The sequence below is a fragment of the Pseudophryne corroboree genome (genome assembly GCF_028390025.1).
Source record: "Pseudophryne corroboree isolate aPseCor3 chromosome 3 unlocalized genomic scaffold, aPseCor3.hap2 SUPER_3_unloc_11, whole genome shotgun sequence".
Lineage (NCBI taxonomy): Eukaryota > Metazoa > Chordata > Amphibia > Anura > Myobatrachidae > Pseudophryne > Pseudophryne corroboree.
The window spans coordinates 2,074,837-2,089,124 of record NW_026967499.1 but is presented as its reverse complement, the minus strand read 5'-3'; the positions used below and the strand labels follow the sequence as shown (position 1 = coordinate 2,089,124).

Below are 14,288 nucleotides of genomic sequence, written 5' to 3'. Positions count from 1 at the left end.
TGTAGAATAGCACTTTCTGTCTGCGAACCTGGTATGCCTGATTTGAAGAATCTGTGAGGTGGGAGTTCCTGAAACTCCAGTCTGTACCCCTGGGTAACAGTATCCATCAGCCAGGGGTCTAGGCATGATGACGCCCAGACGTGACTGAAATCTTTTAGTCTCGCTCCCACCTGTCTGATCTCCAGGCTGAGAGGTCCACCATCATGCTGAATATTTGGAGGAAGCAGAACCTGGATTCAATCCCTGGGAACCTCTATGGTGCAGGTTTTTTGGATCTTCCCCGACCTCCTCTAAAGAAGGTGAGAGGGGTTTTGGATTTTTTAAATTTTGCAGTCCGAAAGGACTGCAGTGTAGGTGTAGGATAAGATTTTCTACTTGGGGCTGCTGCGGAGGGAAGAAATGTTGTCTTACCCGCAGTCGCCGTGGAAATCCACGAATCCAATGCATCCCCAAATAGTGCCTGACCTTGAATGGCAGGTTCTCCAAACTTTTCTTGGATACTGTATCCGCAGTCCATTGGCATAGCCTAAGTCCTCTGCATGTCGAGACAGCCATGGAAGTAGCAGGCCAATGTCCTTCATGGCCTCCACCATGAAACCTGCAGAATCCTGTATGTGACGTAAAAACAAGTCAATGTCACTCCTATCTATAGTATCGAAGTCCTCTAGTAATGTGCCTGACCACTTTACTATGGCTTTAAAAATCCATGCACAAGCAATAGTGGGCCTTAAAGTATAGTATACTATCCATCAAGTATACTATCCGTCAAGTATACTATCCATCCATACCTGTGGTGCATTTTAGTTGTGCGCAGTATATATAGTAGGACAGTGCAAAATTTAGCTGACCACCAATATATAATATATAGCAGTACGGTACAGTAGTCCACTGCTCTACCTACCTCTGTGTCGTCAAGTATACTATCCATCCATACCTGTAGTGCATTTTAGTTGTGCACAGTATATATAGTAGGAGGACAGTGCAGAAATTTGCTGACCACCAGTATATAATATAGCAGTACAGTACAGTAGGCCACTGCTCTACCTACCTCTGTGTCGTCAAGTATACTGTCCATCCATACCTGTGGTGCATTTCTGTTGTGCGCAGTATTATATAGTAGGAGGACAGTGCAGAATTTTGGTGACCACCAGTATATATATAGCAGTACGGTACAGTAGTCCATTGCTCTACCTCTGTGTTGTCAAGCATACTACAAAAGTACAGTAAAATGACCCAAAAATCTAAATTAAAAGCATCTGATGAGAAGCGTAAACTTGCCAATATGCCATTTACGAAGCGGAGTGGCAAGGAACGGCTGAGGCCCTGGCCTATGTTCATGGCTAGTGGTTCAGATTCACATGAGGATGGAAGCACTCATCCTCTCGCTAGAAAACTGCAGTGCCACTCCTAGATGGGCCAGGTGTTTGTGTCGGCCACTTGGGTCGCTTAGCTTAGTCATCCAGCGACCTTGGTGCAAATTTTAGGACTAAAAATAATATTGTGAGGTGTTCAGAATAGACTGGAAATGAGTGGAAATTATGGTTATTGAGGTTAGTAATACTATGGGATCAAAATGACCCCCAAATTCTATGATTTCAGCTGTTTTTTTTTAAAAACTAATCCAAAACACACCCGAATCCGACAAAACATTTTCAGGGAGGTTTTGCCAAAACGCGTCCGAAACCAAAACACAAAACCTGAAAAATTTCCGGTACACATTACTACTCTTCAGGAAGTTGGTTCCTACCCCCCCTCCCCCTAAGTCCCACGAAGCAGGGAGTCTGTTGCCAGCAGCCTTCCTGTAACCTAACTATCTCTAGAAAATAAAAAGCTAAGAAAACTCCTAGGAGCTCCCCTAGCTGTGACCGGCTCCTCCGGGCACATTTTCTAAACTGAGTCTGGTAGGAGGGGCATAGAGGGAGGGGCCAGCCCACACTATTAAACTCCTAAAGTGCCAGTGGCTCCCAAAGGACCCATCTATACCCCATGGTACTAAATGGACTCAAGTGTCCTCTAGGACATAAGAGAAAGTAGAGTATAACCTAGCAGATGATGATGATGATTACAGGGTATTATATAGTGTATTGCATGTAAGGTACCTTGTTCCACACGTACTCTGCTGTAGCAATATTCCTTATATAAGGGTGAGTAACACATGTACAGGCTTACCAGCCTATGAGCACACACATAAAGGAATGCTACCTTACCAATGTTTCCAGGAGTAACGTTAGGAGACATTTCTCTGATCCATCAGCTCATATGACTGATGTTATTGTTCATCTAGAATCTCCAATTCATACGATATGTTCCCCATCCATTGTTTTACATTGGTGCTGACATAGGACTTGGCGAGTGGCTACATCTCCATTTATACTTCATGGTTAGTTACCAGTACAAGAGAGAGATATATCTAAGTCTTATTATAATATTACATTTGTTATTGTGAGTGTTCTCAGGAGGGTGGACACAATGATAGTCTGAGACACAATATTATAAAGCCTTCATTAAAAGTTATGTTTTATTATACACACACATTTACAATTAAGTGTCCCAGAGAGTCGTCTTCTCCTATTGTTTACAAGATTAATATTGTTCCAGAAAATGTCACATTTCCATAATGCTATTTATTTCCAGCAGATGGACACACAAGCAGGAATATCTCAGAAGGACATCTAATTGTTACGATTCCTGTACTCCAGACTGGAGAAGATCTTATGGCAGAGATCTGAGTACAGGAATGAAATACAGGTTGTGGGAGCTGGAAAGCCTAGTAACCCCTGGCACCCTAACTCCGTTGTCTCGCCCGTGTTATCAGAAATCCCCTGCGAGACTATGGTTGCTTGAGCCCATGGCAGCCGCGTTCGAAGGGCGGATTATGTCTGCCCAACCCCGATGCCCCCGCAGGTCTTAATGGGAGACAAGGGGAAGTCCGAGACAGGGTGATAACAAGGGGCCCTCTGACTAAGCAACCAAGCCAGGGGTTACAAGCTAACTTAACTAAATCAAAAGGTATGTGCGGACTAGCCGCCAGGGAAAAGGACAACCAAAGATCCACTGATCCGACACTCCTATCCGGCACCGCTGGACACCAGAGTGGATCTTGTGGAAGCGGAATCCTCCGCAAAGCTCCAGAACACAATATAAACAAAATAATAAATAATAGCGGACAAGCCGCAACACACGGCTGCGCCGCGACTCACGAACACCACCAGATGTTAAAGGTGCTCGATCAGACTCCAGGAACAGATGGTAACTTCCGAGTACAGGATCACTGAGAACAGGAACAAACGAACAGACCGGGACTGGGAACTCTCTCTGCAGCAGAATCAGGCAAACAGGAAGCTATCACCGGCGTCTGTGAGGAGTCCTGGGAGTGCTTTTAACAGAGAGTCCTAATTAAACAATCCAGAGCAGCTGGCCCACTGCATGATTCCAACTGACAAAATGCAATCAGCAGCCAGGTGAGGCTGAACACATGGAACAAGCTGCAATTACACAGACTAACCAGCGGCAGCAGACAAGAGCATACTAAAACAGAGCAACAGGAAATCCTGGCATGCAAGACAACTAATAAACATGAAATACCTAACAAAAATGCAAAACAGGAATGAGCCACAGCCGTGGCTCATAACATTACCCCCCCCCTTGAGGAGGGGTCAAAAGACCCCAATATTCAGACTATCCAGAACAAGGGATACAAAAAAAAAAAAAACCTGACACACTGGTCTAACAGACAAGAAAACAAAAAACAAGCTGTAGCAACAACTTGTAACAGTGCCCTCCCCTTCTTCTTCTTTTTACAAAGCTCTTTAGGTCTGACCAAGGTAATTCCCCAAACATTGTCTGAACTGATGGTACCACCCAGCAAGGCTGCGTTCAAATCAGAGACAGGTCTCTTACCCTTGGGAGCTGAACTTTCTGGTAAAGTACTATTATTAGAAGAAGAAGTCAGAAAAGCACATCCTGCAGTCAAAGCAACGGGCTGGGACTCTTGTGCCGAGTTTACAGTATTTGGTGGACTCTCAGCAGACAAGACGGGTGACTTAGAGGAACCTGAACCAATTTCTTTGGAACCGTATCTTTTAACAATTGCATCACAGAATGCTTGGGGATCCTGAAGAATGGGATCTTCAGCTTTCATTAGGCTGGTTGCCCACTCAGAAGGCTCTCCTCTAAAAGAATAAATCAGATAGAGCCCAAGGTTTTCTGAAGTGATGCCCAGAAATGGTCTAGACAACATAATAGTGTAATAGTGTTTGAAAAGCGCCATAAATTGGGCGAAGTCCCCATCAAAGGTTATGGATGTTGAAATATCAGAGTCAGGATCTGTTTCCTTTTCATCTGACTGACTGGAGTGCTTTGCTAGGACCTGGTCACTATTGACCTTACTCGAGGCTGAGACTCTCTGAACCCCACCCGGGGCTGAGACTTTCTGAACCCCACCCGGGGCAGTGACTTTCTGAACCCCACACGGGACAGTGACTTTCTGAACCCCACACGGGGCAGTGACTTTCTGAACCCCACCCGGGGCAGTGACTTTCTGAACCCCACTGGGGCAGTGGCCTCCGGGAACCCCGCTGGGGCAGTGGCCTCCGGGAACCCCGCTGGGGCAGTGGCCTCCGGGAACCCCGCTGGGGTCAGCACCTCGGATTCTTTTACTGGGACCGGGCCGTTGGCCTCCCTGACTGGGATCGGGCCACCGGCCTCCCTCTCTGAGTCGATAATTATCGAAAGTTCTTCCGTGACTATGACTTCCGGGACTTTTGCTGAAGCAATAACGTTCAGATCCTCCACTAATGCTATGCTTCTTAAGTTCTTTCCTGGGGAAGCGACTTCTAGACCCTTCTTTGGGGCTGCGTCTCTCGAGACCCCACTTGGGGATATTACTTCAAAGATCCCTTCTGGGGTTTTGCTTCTCGAGTTCCCTTCAAGAACTATGGTTTTAGATACCCTTTCTGGGGTTGCGCTCCTCAAGTCCCTACCTGGGGTAACAGCTTCTGAGACCCCTTCTGGTATGGAAACCTGAGCTACAATATTTGATTTCCCTCTATAAGCTTGGGTATCGGGTACCGCTCCAGCACTCTGGGCATCGGGTACCGCTCCAGCACTCTGGGCATCGGGTACCGCTCCAGCACTCTGGGCATCGGGTACCGCTCCAGCACTCTGGGCATCGGGTACCGCTCCAGCACTCTGGGCATCGGGTACCGCTCCAGCACTCTGGGCATCGGGTACCGCTCCAGCACTCTGGGCATCGGGTACCGCTCCAGCACTCTGGGCATCGGGTACCGCTCCAGCACTCTGGGCATCGGGTACCGCTCCAGCACTCTGGGCATCGGGTACCGCTCCAGGACCCTGGGCTACGGGCACCGCTCCAGGACCCTGGGCTACGGGCACCACTCCAGGACCCTGGGCTACGGGCACCACTCCAGGACCCTGGGCTACGGGCACCACTCCAGGACCCTGGGCTACGGGCACCACTCCAGGACCCTGGGCTACGGGCACCACTCCAGGACCCTGGGCTACGGGCACCACTCCAGGACCCTGAGCTACGGGCACCACTCCAGGGACTTGCAACTCCGCTTCCACAGGAACCTCAAGAGAGGAGAGAAACATTCTCTTTTGATTCCTGAATCTATAATGGGGCTCCCTTGCCCAAGGACCCCAATTATAGGACAGAGAGCTTTTTTGTGTGGGTTGTGTGACAAGTACCTCTGCCACAGTAGAGACAGGAGTAGGTCTTGTATCATGACTCAACTTGGACAGAGGGCAAGACTCGTCACCACACTTTGGCTTGCGCAACTCACAGGTCTGCAGATAATGGCCTAAACCCCCACAATATAGGCATAAGTTTAAGTTTCTGCGACGCAGACGCTCCTCTTCTGAGAGCCTGGGCCGCAGAAAACTTTTAAACTTTTTCTCTTCAATTAAACCAGAGGATTCTCTTGTCACCATACTGTGAACAAGAGTCTCTTTAGAGATAGATGTACTCTCAACGACTTCTGGCAAAATAAGCAAGATTTTAGTCAGAAGGTTTTGCAGTTGCTTTAGGGATTGCTGAAAAGCTTCTAGTCGCTCTGGTCTCAAAGCACTGAATACAGAGTTCAGGGCTGCGAGAGATGCCTGCAGGGCTTGCATAGTAGACATAGGAGGATTTAAAACTAGACAAGACAAGGCAAGACAAGGCAAGGCAAGGCAAGGCAAGGCAAGACTAAATTTTGCTAAACAAATCAAGACTTTTTTTTTGTATTTTTTTTTTTTTTTTTAAACACCGGACTGGATTCTAAACACCGGACTGGATTCTAAACTCCGGACTGGATTCTAAACTCCGGACTGGATTCTAAACTCCGGACTGGATTCTAAACACCGGACTGGATTCTAAACACCGGACTGGATTCTAAACACCGGACTGGATTCTAAACACCGGACTGGATTCTAAACACCGGACTGGAGTCTGCACACTGAATTCTATACAGGACTGGATTCTAAACACCGGATTGGATTCTGCACACTGAATTCTAGACAGGACTGGATTCTAGACTAGACACTGGACTGGGCCAAAAAAGAAAAAAAAGTTTTATTTCTTTTTTGTGGTATGGCCGGTGATAATGTTACGATTCCTGTACTCCAGACTGGAGAAGATCTTATGGCAGAGATCTGAGTACAGGAATGAAATACAGGTTGTGGGAGCTGGAAAGCCTAGTAACCCCTGGCACCCTAACTCCGTTGTCTCGCCCGTGTTATCAGAAATCCCCTGCGAGACTATGGTTGCTTGAGCCCATGGCAGCCGCGTTCGAAGGGCGGATTATGTCTGCCCAACCCCGATGCCCCCGCAGGTCTTAATGGGAGACAAGGGGAAGTCCGAGACAGGGTGATAACAAGGGGCCCTCTGACTAAGCAACCAAGCCAGGGGTTACAAGCTAACTTAACTAAATCAAAAGGTATGTGCGGACTAGCCGCCAGGGAAAAGGACAACCAAAGATCCACTGATCCGACACTCCTATCCGGCACCGCTGGACACCAGAGTGGATCTTGTGGAAGCGGAATCCTCCGCAAAGCTCCAGAACACAATATAAACAAAATAATAAATAATAGCGGACAAGCCGCAACACACGGCTGCGCCGCGACTCACGAACACCACCAGATGTTAAAGGTGCTCGATCAGACTCCAGGAACAGATGGTAACTTCCGAGTACAGGATCACTGAGAACAGGAACAAACGAACAGACCGGGACTGGGAACTCTCTCTGCAGCAGAATCAGGCAAACAGGAAGCTATCACCGGCGTCTGTGAGGAGTCCTGGGAGTGCTTTTAACAGAGAGTCCTAATTAAACAATCCAGAGCAGCTGGCCCACTGCATGATTCCAACTGACAAAATGCAATCAGCAGCCAGGTGAGGCTGAACACATGGAACAAGCTGCAATTACACAGACTAACCAGCGGCAGCAGACAAGAGCATACTAAAACAGAGCAACAGGAAATCCTGGCATGCAAGACAACTAATAAACATGAAATACCTAACAAAAATGCAAAACAGGAATGAGCCACAGCCGTGGCTCATAACACTAATGTTATCCCCGGATTGTGACATAAAAGATAATGACAGTAGACAGGATTCTCCAGGAGATAACCCCATTACCCCAATTATACATCCAGCTCTATCAGCTGGTCCCCCTGATCCTGGGAAATGTTCTCCTGATCACTCTGATATTGGTGTATCTGTTACAGCTCTGACAGTAGATACAGTGTTTCCGTGTTCTATAGATGCCAAATGTTTTACACAGAACACAAAGCCTATTAACCCACACACAGTTAAGGCAGGTGAAAGGCCACTGATATGTTCTGAGTGTGGGAAATGTTTTACATACAAATCAGATCTAGTTATACATCAGAGAAGTCACACAGGTGAGAAGGTATTTCCATGTTCTGAGTGTGGGAAATGTTTTGCACGGAAATCACGTCTTGTTAGACATCAGAGAAGTCACACAGGTGAGAAGCCGTTTCCATGTTCTGAGTGTGGGAAATGTTTTACACAAAAATCAGATCTTGTTATACATCACAGAACTCACACAGGTGAGAGGCCATTTCCATGTTCTGAGTGTGGGAAAGGTTTTGCACACAAATCACAACTTGCTACCCATCAGCAAAGTCACACAGGTGAGAAGGCATTTCCATGTTCTGAGTGTGGGAAATGTTTTGCACACAAATCAGTTCTTGTTAAACATCATAGAAGTCACACAGGTGAGAAGCCATTTCCATGTTCTGAGTGTGGGAAATGTTTTGCACTTAAATCATATCTTGTTAAACATCATAGAAGTCACACAGGTGAGAAGCCATTTTCTTGCTCTGAGTGCGGGAAAAGTTTTACCTGGAAATCCAAACTTGTTGTACATCAGAGAAGTCACACAGGTGAGAAGCCATTTCCATGTTCTGAGTGTGGGAAATGTTGTGTAAGTAAATCAGAACTTGTTACACATCTGCGCAGTCACACAGGTGAGAAACCTTTTCCATGTTCTGAGTGTGAGAAATGTTTTGCATTTAAATCACATCTTGTTATACATCAGAGATGTCACACAGCTGAGAAGCCATTTCCATGTTCTGAGTGTGGGGAATGTTTTGCACTTAAATCAAATCTTGTTACACATCAGAGAATACACACAGGTGATCAGCCATTTTCTTGCTCTGAGTGCGGGAAAAGTTTTACCTGGAAATCCAAACTTGTTACCCATCAGCAAAGTCACGCAGGTAAGAAGGCATTTCCATGTTCTGAGTGTGGGAAAGGTTTTGCACACAAATCAGTTCTTGTTAAACATCATAGAAGTCACACAGGTGAGAAGCCATTTCCATGTTCTGAGTGTGGGAAATGTTTTGCACTTAAATCATATCTTGTTACACATCAGCGAAGTCACACAGGTGAGAAGCCATTTTCTTGCGCTGAGTGCGGGAAATGTTTTACACAAAAATCACATCTTGTTAGACATCACAGAAGTCACACAGGTGAGAAGCCATTTCTATATTCTGAGAAATAAATCATCTCTTGTTGCACACAATAGACATCACTCAGGTGAGGAACCATTTTAATCTTCTGGAGTATACTCATCAATGCCATGCGTTGTTCTTCAAGGTTCTTATCCTATCTCCTATGCTTTTTGCAATATACATGTTACCACTGGGTGAAATAATCAGATGTTATGCCCTCATCTACCACTGCTATGCAGATGACCTGTCTTTGCTCTAGGTACTGAGAACCCAGTACCAATCCTAAATGGTTGTCTAGCTGAGCTCCAGGTGTGGGTGATGCCAGTTGGCTGTGATTCAGTCCTGGTGAAACAGGTCTTTAAGCTCACCACCAAAGGGCAGTGCTACAGTTCAGCTTTGCAAACCAACCAGACTTACACTTGGGGGTTCAGAGTTACAAAATGCTGATCATGGCCCTCATTCCGAGTCGTTCGCTCGTTATTTTTCTTCGCATCGCAGTGAAAATCCGCTTAGTACGCATGCGCAATGTTCGCAATGCGACTGCGCCAAGTAATTTTGCTATGAAGAAAGTATTTTTACTCACGGCTTTTTCTTCGCTCCGGCGATCGTAGTGTGATAGACAGGAAATGGGTGTTACTGGGCGGAAACACGGCGTTTTATGGGCGTGCGGATGAAACCGCTACCGTTTCCGGAAAAAACGCAGGAGTGGCCGGAGAAACGGGGGAGTGTCTGGGCGAACGCTGGGTGTGTTTATGACGTCAAACCAGGAACGACAAGCACTGAACTGATCGCACAGGCAGAGTAAGTGTGGAGCTACTGTAAAACTGCTAAGTAGTTTGTGATCGCAATATTGCGAACACTTCGGATGCAAGTTTAAGATGCTAAGATACACTCCCAGTAGGCGGCGGCTTAGCGTGAGCAACTCTGTTAAATTCGCCTTGCGACCGATCAACTCGGAATGAGGGCCCATGTGCGGAATCTTGGTGTCCTGGATAGTGGAGTGACACTTAGACATCAGTATCTGCCACTATCAGATCCTCATCTGAGGAACATAGCCAGACTCCAGCACTTTATTCCCTCAGAAGATCTACCTACAGTCATACATGCACTTGTATCATCACGCATAGACTACTGCAATGTCCTCTACCTGGGTCTCCCAGCAAAAGAATTGCACCGCTTGTAGCTTGTACAGAATGCAGCCAGGCTGTTACCTAACCATCCCGTTCCTGCCACATAACACCTATTCTCTACTCCCTCCACCGGCTGCCTGTAAGATGGTGACTCTATTACATAATCTACTTACTGACTCTCCCAGCCCTACATGACCAGGGTCCATGGTAACAGAAGCAGCTTCTGCCTCCTTACTGCCCTGGTTACTTCCATCTGCAGATGAAGGACTGTTACCAGCAGTACCAAGAATCCCCAAGAAGTTCTGAGATGTCAGAGGTGGAGACAGGGTGGGTGGCACTAGTGCCGTAGTGGGGGCTGCCGGAGGCACTATCTGTGGGTAATATTGTCCCCAAGCAGTGCTAAGGTGTCAGAGGGGAGACGGCAGTGGCAGTAGTGGGGGGAGATGGGGTGGTGGCAGTAGTGGGGGGATACAGGGCGGGTAGCAGTAGTGGGGGAGACAGGGCGTGTGGCAGTAGTGGGGGGAGACGGGGCAGGTGGCAGTAGTGGGGGGAGACGTAGCAGTAGTGGGAGGGGGCGGGGTGGCAGGAGTGGGGGTAGACAGGGCAGGTGACAGTAGTTGGAGGAGACAGAGCAGTAGTGGGGGGAGACAGGGCGGATGGCCGCAGTACAGTACCAGGGGCTGCTGGAGACAGTAAACAGGTGTATGGGTCCCGCACAGAACTAGTTGATAATTAGACTTAATGATTATTATGCTTCCTTATTTCTAATTAATCCCTTGTATGTGTTACTGTTACTTGCTGTGTCAGCCTTTATGTGTGTTCTGTGTAATAACCCTGATAGTAGTGCTGCTACCGATCTCATATCATTTGTAGTAACTTGGAAAAGATGAGATATAAGATGCACTCTGGAAGCTTATAGGGGGTAATCAGAGATGACCGCAGATGTGACATCACGCAGAACCCCCCCCAACCCCCCCCCCCCTCCCCCCGGAAAATGGTCCCGGGCCGCCCGCATTTACCCCTAGGGATGCGACCACAACGTGCATTTTGTCACCACCAGCAAACTGCTGCGGGCCGCTATTGCGGCTGGGTCTGATTGACCCCCATAGGTTTTTGGCTCTCCTGATATATATCTGTTTTACTTACCTGCAATGCTATAATGTAACTGGAATTGTTTCTGTGCTTTAAGGATATTTTATCCATGTTGTGCAGAGTAAATAATTTTTTAAGTTTAAAATATAGAGAAAAATCTGTGTATTAAAGATATGAAATAAAGTTGTTTAAAAACAAAAGATTTCCGTTGAGTCTTTTTATGTGTCTGTGTATTATCTTATTTCCAGATAATTGTCGCTATGCTGACAGAAACAATTTCCTGTTAATGTGTCACTTTTGTGTCCAGCGGGTGGGCTCGGAAATGTTATCCTTTTCCTCGCAGCCCCAGTTGCTGGAGAAAATGAAGGAGGAGCTGCTGCCGCGTCACGTTCCACTTGAGTTGACAATTTTCTTCCCAGCAGGTCTTTCCACGTCTGCAGACTTGTGTCCGGAAAGAGAGATACAACGTAGGCTTTAAACCTAAGATCGAGCACGGTGGCCAAAATGTAGTGCTCTGATTTCAACAGATTGACCACCCTTGAATCCTGGTAAAGCGAATGAAGGGCTCCATCCACAAGCATTTCCAGGGAAGACGATAAGTCTGAGGGACTATGCACAGGCCCAAATGATAATTGTTTTATGATCCTTCTATGTATGAACCAACCCATAGAGGGAATAATCTGAAAGTGTTATTACCAAAGATTAGCTAATCTGGTTGGAGGTGCGCCATTAAGCAAATTGCAATGACTGGTTAGGGGGTTTAGAAAAAAAACACTTGTGGGCTTATATCTAAAGAAGCCTTAATATGTGGTGCACTCTTTTTTCTTTATGTTTCATGAATAAATTAAAACATAACTTTAATTATTTTTATTTAAGAAAGATTTTTCAATAGGCATGACATAAGGCAATTGATTGTCAGCCTGGAAAGACAAAAAATGAATGAAAGATATAAAATAATTGATATACCAGCACTACCTATGTATGGGTATATGGGTAGAGCAATAATTGATATAAGCAAGTGAAATATAAAAGGGATTTAAACACAGGTTTTATTTATCAAATTTATGAGATCCTTTCACAACGAGATTGTAATCTCAGAAAAAAAATGTTTTACAGCTGCGCCCTGCAGAGCGTTACTACTGCATACAACCTAAGTGCTCCCTGCAGAGTGTTACTACTGCATACAACCTAATTGCTCCCTGCAGAACGTCACTACTGCATACAACCTAAGTGCTCCCTGCAGAGCGTTACTACTGCATACAAACTAAGTGCTCCCTGCAGAGCGTTACTACTGCATACAACCTAAGTGCTCCCTGCAGAGCATTACTACTGCATACAACTTAAGTGCTCCCTGCAGAGCATTACTACTGCTTACAATCTAAGTGCTCCCTGCAGAGCGTTACTGCTGCATACAACCTAAGTAGCCTTTTCTGGTAACCACTATGTGTTACAATGACCACTTTGTTACTACCCGCAGCGTATCACACAATAAGACAGTGTTACTACCTATAATGTATAACAGTGGGATCGTTCTCACAGGCACAAAGAAACCTATATGTACAATTCAGCACATATGTAATAATATTGGTATTGAGAGGAAATGTTTTCCTATAACAAGTATATCATTGTAAAACCCTGTACCAGAGCAGAATCCTCAATCACATGTGTTACCCATTCAGTACATATATAAATTGATAATTGACCACATCACAAAGATCTGCACATGGAATAAAACAATATTGGCCCTCATTCCGAGTTGTTCGCTCGTTCTTTTTCATCGCATCGCAGTGAAAATCCGCTTAGTACGCATGCGCAATGTTCGCACTGCGACTGCGCCAAGTAACTTTACTATGAAGAAAGTATTTTTACTCACGGCTTTTTCTTCGCTCCGGCGATCGTAATGTGATTGACAGGAAATGGGTGTTACTGGGCGGATACACGGCGTTTCAGGGGCGTGTGGCTGAAAACGCTACCGTTTCCGGAAAAAACGCAGGAGTGGCCGGGGAAACGGTGGGAGTGCCTGGGCGAACGCTGGGTGTGTTTGTGACGTCAACCAGGAACGACAAGCACTGAAATGATCGCACAGGCAGAGTAAGTCTGGAGCTACTCTGAAACTGCTAACTCGTTTGTAATCGCAATATTGCGCGTACGTCGGTCGCAATTTTAAGAAGCTAAGATTCACTCCCAGTAGGCGGCGGCTTAGCGTGTGTAACTCTGCTACATTCGCCTTGCGAGCGAACAACTCGGAATGAGGGCCATTGTTGGTAATAAAAGGTGTTCTCCTGTGACTGAGCATATCATGTGTAACCCTGTAACAGAGCACAGTTCTCTAAGGCATGCATATCCAATTCTACACATTTGTATCACTTCTGTGACAATATTGTTATTGAGAAGGGATATTCCCTGTAACAAGGTATACAATATGAAACCCTGTCACAGAGCGAGGTATACATTATATTTTCTCTGACGTCCTAGTGGATGCTGGGAACTCCGTAAGGACCATGGGGATTAGCGGCTCCGCAGGAGACTGGGCACAACTAAAGAAAGCTTTAGGACTACTTGGTGTGCACTAGCTCCTCCTATGACCCTCCTCCAGACCTCAGTTAGATTTTTGTGCCCGGCTGAGCTGGATGCACACTAGGGGCTCTCCTAGTTTTTTATTTTCAGTGAGATCTGCTGGCAACAGACTCACTGCTACGAGGGGGACTAAGTGGAGAAGAAGCGAACCTACCTGCTTGCAGCTAGCTTGGGCTTCTTAGGCTACTGGACACCATTAGCTCCAGAGGGATCGAACACAGGACCCGACCTCGTCGTCCGGTCCCGGAGCAGCGCCGCCGCCCCCCTTACAGAGCCAGAAGCAAGAAGGTGGTCCAGAAAATCGGCGGCAGAAGACTTCGGTCTTCACCAAGGTAGCGCACAGCACTGCAGCTGTGCGCCATTGCTCCTTATGCACACCTCACACTCCGGTCACTGATGGGTGCAGGGCGCTGGGGGGGGGGGGGCGCCGTGAGCAGCAATATTAACAGCTTGGCTGGCAAAAATACACCATATATAGTCCGAGAGGCTATATAGGTGTAAATTAACCCCTGC

General features: G+C 46.6%; 1 protein-coding gene across 1 annotated transcript; it reads left to right on the top strand.

Annotated features, from left to right (window-relative positions):
* Nucleotides 1-7,428: 7,428 nt before the first annotated feature.
* Nucleotides 7,429-10,538, top strand: LOC134983290 (gastrula zinc finger protein XlCGF57.1-like). Its single transcript, XM_063949009.1, has one exon. It carries the CDS (start codon nt 7,506-7,508, stop codon nt 9,024-9,026), a length of 1,521 nt encoding a protein of 506 aa, XP_063805079.1. The 5' UTR covers nt 7,429-7,505; the 3' UTR covers nt 9,027-10,538.
* The last annotated feature ends 3,750 nt before the right edge of the window (nt 10,539-14,288 follow it).

Excerpts from the sequence above, each read along its gene's own strand:
- LOC134983290 (XM_063949009.1), top strand. The coding sequence starts at position 7,506 with ATGAAATACCTAACAAAAATGCAAAACAGGAATGAGCCACAGCCGTGG.